This window comes from Octopus bimaculoides, chromosome 25, assembly GCF_001194135.2.
Source record: "Octopus bimaculoides isolate UCB-OBI-ISO-001 chromosome 25, ASM119413v2, whole genome shotgun sequence".
Taxonomy (NCBI): Eukaryota; Metazoa; Mollusca; class Cephalopoda; order Octopoda; family Octopodidae; genus Octopus; species Octopus bimaculoides.
The window spans coordinates 30,326,671-30,331,959 of NC_069005.1; the positions used below are offsets into that span (position 1 = coordinate 30,326,671).

Sequence of the window (5,289 nt, forward strand, 5' to 3'; positions counted from 1 at the left end):
CTTTTTCATGTTCCAGTTCTGCTCGTAACCTTTCTGAAATATTCTATAGTGATATTTAGAAGGCAGGGGTGAAGTTTTAATTTGGATTCCCAGTACACCTGAAATGAATTTTAGCATCCTAGAATGGGAATCACCGGACCGGATTGCTGGGCCCTTCCAATGAACCGTATTGCCAGAAGACAAGGACTAAAAACTGATATAGTTGGGAAACAAATTACATTCTTTATAGAAGACTGAATCATTCCCATTGTATTACTGGTACTTACAGATTCTGTGTGGAGAAACAGCAACGGGGTTAATTACGGCAAGATGAACTTGCCTTGTATTTCAACTCAGAACTGAGTCAGAAGCCAAAGTTTTTCATTTAGTCTGGTTCTCTCTGTTTCACACAAATGTTATCCTTAACCATCGCATCTTAAGACATAAATTAATGTGAAAGAGCATGGTTAGGGTATTTAGCTCATGATCTTAAGGTCATAAGTTCAATTTCTGGCAGTGCATCAAGTCCTTGAGCAAGACATTCCATTTCATGTTGCCTCAGTGCACTCAGCTGGCAAAAATTGAGTAGCATCTGTATTTCAAAAGGGCCAGCCTTATCACATTGTGTCACACTGAATCTCCCTAAGAACTACATTAAGAGTACAATTCTCTAAACAACTGGAACCCTTATTGTCATAACTGACAGAGTGGTAATTAAAACACAAATTTATGTATAGGAATAACTAATTAAAATAGATTCAAAATAGAGTAGGTTACCAAATATCAGATATATACGAGTAAACAATTGAATGTTACAATGGTTAGTGTAAATACGTATACTTTGTGATATACATTTTATAGTTTAGCCCAAGACCACCTACTTGGGTGGACAATGTACTGGGTAAAAACCATCATACCCCTAAATACAGGTCTGAGGTGTTGCACTTCTGGGTATGATAAAATGCAGATGTAAGCAAGAGTTGCCCAGGACAACCCATCTGTTTCATAACCTGTCTAGGTTCACTTACATTTAAAGGGAGAGGTGGGGATCAAAACGGAAGGGTAAGAAGAAAAAAAAAAACAAAAAACAAAAAAATCCTCCAAATTCAACTGCAGAAGCATTGTAGAAAGGTCAAAGTTCAGCATACATAAAATATCTGTCCATGTTCCTTCAAAGAAAAACTAATTAATTAGTAAATTTCTCATGACATTTCTTAAAATAAAAGTCAACCGGTACAGACAGATCTAACATATCTTTAAAGCTTTGACACATTTTTAATGACTAAACGACCTCATGATGAATTCTTTTCCTCTCACTAAGTGATAGAAACTTTTGAGAGGAGCTGACAAGGGAAGCTGTTGCCCTCAAGACTATTTCATCCCCTCTCATACAAAACATTATATCTAAGGCTACACTAACTATTGCATCTTTCAAAAGATAATACAGTGGTGGTGAATAGAGGGGAATTTAAAAGCTGCTGTTTGTAGCAAGTTGAGCAACTGTAGAGAAGCCTTCCATTGAGAAGGGAAGTAACTCATCATGGTGTCCCTGTACTGAGTCTAAGAGAAACAGTCCATATAAATTATGGAAACGATACTGTTGAAAGTATTCCACTGTTGACCAGTACTAAGTAGAACTTGCTTCACATGGATCAAAGGAGTATCCGATGATGCCATGACCATCAATCAACCAACCACCAGGATATAAATCTATTGCAGATTTTTAAGCAAATGTTCCCCCATGCTCCAGCATGGCACTTCCGCTTATTAACATCAATGAGCAATTACCAAATTTGTTTTGTTAAAAGTCAGGGACAGAGAAGCAGCAACCATGACCTTCCCTCCTCATTGGCTCTCTCCCAAGAACTGAGGAGATAGAGATGCAACTGAGAGCCAGGTAAAAGTTCACAGAAAAAACCTGGCATAAAATGGCAACAGTTAGAATCCTTCCCAACAGAGCAGACAACCCAAGAACCTAGCAACAAATCTGTCTTCATTAAAGCACAATAGTACAAAACAACAATGCAACTGTTTATAAGGCCATAAATGGAGAATTAAAAACCCAAGGAAGGCCTTAACATAAACTTAATTGTAATTAAGTTCACTTTGTTTATTTTTCTGTGCCTATATCTATAAAATTAATGAATCCATATCAGTGAGGGGGCCGGTGCACATTGATGCCATTGAGAGGTAGGCCCCGAAACGGTGTGCATTCTCTCCTGATGACCCCATACACTTGCTGGCTTCCGGTATGCGGAGTTCTCGACTGGTAGCACTTGCATGTGAGAGTTGTTTGCAAGACATTTAGTTAGCCAGTGTGATTAGAGAGACATGTCAGCTATAGAAAGGTTCCCAAAAGATCCTGTTATGGTTTCTAGGATAGCGTTATTAATCAAACAGGACAAGGTCTACCTAACAGCTAACAGCTAACAACATGGTTAAATAATCACACTGGTTTTCATTCTTGTATGCCTGGTTATCTGTCGCTACCACCCCAAACTACTTCAAAGCCATATCATGAATTTTACTAAACAAACAAAAAGTCAAATGAGTATAACCTACCAGTTGGTAATAGTTGAGTTGAGGTCCTTCCTCATAGATCATGAACCACCAGGCGGCAGCACCAACGGTAGCACAACCCACATATCCTGTAGTGGGTGGAGATCCACAGAGCAATGAGGAACAATATGGGGGAGAAAAAAGAAAGAAAAAGCAAAGGTCGATTTTAGTGATGACAGAAACAACCGGGGGGGAAGATGTTAACGTTTCACTAATGTTATGGAGAGAGGGAGAATATTAGGGGGCATGTCACATCACTAGGGATAACATTTCATTCACATCAAATCAACAGGGCAAATATTCCACTGAAGCCTCACAGACAGCAAACCTCTCACTGCCTTCCCATGGGCAGGGGTAATGAGGTCTAACAGAAAAGGGCTAACATTACAACAAAGTCCCACAGAAAAGGGCTAACATTTCAACAAGATCCCACAGAAAAGGGCTATCAGTTCAGCGACATCCCACAGAAAAGGGCTAACATTTCAATGAGGTCCCACAGGAAAAGGTTAACACTTCAACAAGACCCCACAGAAAAGTTCTATCATTTCAACAAGGTCCCACAGAAAAGGGCTATCATTTCAACAAGGTCCCACAGAAAAGGGCTAACATTTCAATGAAGTCCCACAGAAAAGGGATAACATTTCAATGAGGTCTCACAGAAAAGGGATAACATTTCAATGAGGACTCACAGAAAAGGGCTATCATTTCAATGAGGTCTCACAGAAAGGAGTAACATTTCAATGAGGTCCCACAGAAAGGGTTAACATTAGGGTGATGATAAATGGTATAACTGATGGTGATGACAGACAGAGGTTGGTGGGCATAGTATGGTAATGATAGAATGAATGAGAGATTGTAAAAAAAAAGGAAAAAATGTGATAAGTTGGAAGGTAGAAAAGAGAAAAGGGTTACATTTAAAATGAAGTCAAACTAAGAACAGCCATCACCCCACACATGCAGAGGGTAACCGGTCGGAACAATTTTAAAATTATAATTTGTAATCTGTGACAAGGGTGAGGGCCCACATTTAAGCTTCCTTGGGGTGCAGAGTTGTGCACCATTATTGTGTCAAAGTGTAATGTTGCGATTCCATAATGAGAGGTTGAAAAAAAACAAGTCGGGAAGATGTACTGGGAGGTGGTGGTAGTACCTTGATGAATCAGCAAATAAATGAGAGGAAGAGATAATTAGAGTTTGAGAGAGGGGGAGATAGTGTGAGAGTGAGAGAGAGAATAGAGACTGTAATACTGACCACCAATAGCCAAATATCGGAAGAACAACCATCCTGTGATGAGAGATTCTTTGGCACTCCTTGGAGGTTTTTTCATAATTTCAAGATCTGGAGGGTTGAAGCCCAAGGCGGTGGCAGGAAGACCATCAGTTACCAAGTTGACCCACAGCAGTTGTACAGGGATCAGAGCTTCAGGGATACCGAGAGCAGCAGTTAAGAAAATACTGGAGTAAAAAAGAAAATAATAATATAAAGTTTGCAAAAAGAAAAAAAAAAAGAGAGACAAATTATGTAAGTTTTAATGAATGTTAATTAAGGAAGACGAGACTAAATGCTGTTTACCCCATTTTTTAAAAAGCTTCTTTCTGTTTCATTATAAAAGCTAACGGTAGGTTAATGAATGGAATGCAGCACGAGTTGGCAACAGCCAGTTTGGCTCAGGAAAAAACAGGAGTCAGGGAGGATACCTCTATATGGTCATTTAATCTGCTAGAAATAACTCAAATCTTGGCCTGGCTCTATGTTGGCTACAATCATCATCGTTTAACATCCGCTTTCCATGCTAGCATGGGTTGGGCGATTTGACTGAGGACTGGTGAACCAGATGGCTACGCCAGGCTCCAATCTGATTTGGCAGAGTTTCTACAGCTAGATGTCCTTCTTTGGAACAATCGCCTCATGAAATTTAAGTGCAAGTGGCTGAGTACTCCACAGACATGCATACACTTAATGTAGTTTTCAGTGAGATTCAGCATGACACAGAATATGACAAGGCTGTCGTTTTTCAATTTCAGGTACAACTCGTTTTTTCCAGTTGAGTGAACTGGAGCAATGAGAAATAAAGTGTCTTGCTGAAGGATACAATGTATCACAGTGAGTCGAACACACAGCTTTACGATTACGAGCTGATTACCCAAACCACTAAGCCACGCACCTCTGCAACTCAAATCTTAAGCTTACACTAGCTGGCATGAAAAGAGAGGAATAAAGCACGATTGTGTGTAGATGTGACCTGGGGCTAAAACAGCTACAAACAAAAGATCCATCATGGATCAATGTGAAGAAACAGAATCAATCCTTACCAAACAACTTCACCAACGTTGGAAGAGATCAAATATCTGATGAATTGTTTCATGTTGTTGTAAATGGCACGGCCCTCCTCTACGGCAGAGACAATGGTTGAGAAGTTGTCATCAGCCAAAACCATCTGTAAGCTACAGTCAAGGAAGTTGGATGAACAAAACACAAGGAGAAAGCAATGGGACAGAGAGTGTAAGGGGAAAATGTTGTAATTAGTAGTTGTATGGGGGCATGCGTAGTAACAATGTGTTGCTGCATCAACCATTTGTTGGTGATCCCCTGCTCCTGGTGGACCACTCCGGCAACAATCCTCCAATCCATGAGTCTGTTTGGTATTAAATGTTGCTGGTGAGAGTTTTACAGGGGTGCAATTTCTCCATTAATCAATTAAAAACTTGTTGGAAACAGCTGTAGTGGATTGACATTATCCATCTGCTGTT

The 5,289-nt window shown here is 39.8% G+C and overlaps 1 protein-coding gene across 1 annotated transcript in view; it reads right to left on the minus strand.

Annotated features, from left to right (window-relative positions):
- The window catches only part of LOC106880767 (sarcoplasmic/endoplasmic reticulum calcium ATPase 1), a 119,941-nt gene that overhangs the window by 44,343 nt on the left and 70,309 nt on the right, over positions 1-5,289 (minus strand). Inside the window, exons 19-21 of the mRNA XM_052976842.1 lie at positions 4,852-4,977; positions 3,791-3,993; positions 2,542-2,627 (exon numbers count right to left, since the gene is read on the minus strand). Coding sequence (XP_052832802.1) covers positions 2,542-2,627; positions 3,791-3,993; positions 4,852-4,977 — 415 coding nt within the window. The remainder of the gene's footprint in view (positions 1-2,541; positions 2,628-3,790; positions 3,994-4,851; positions 4,978-5,289) is intronic.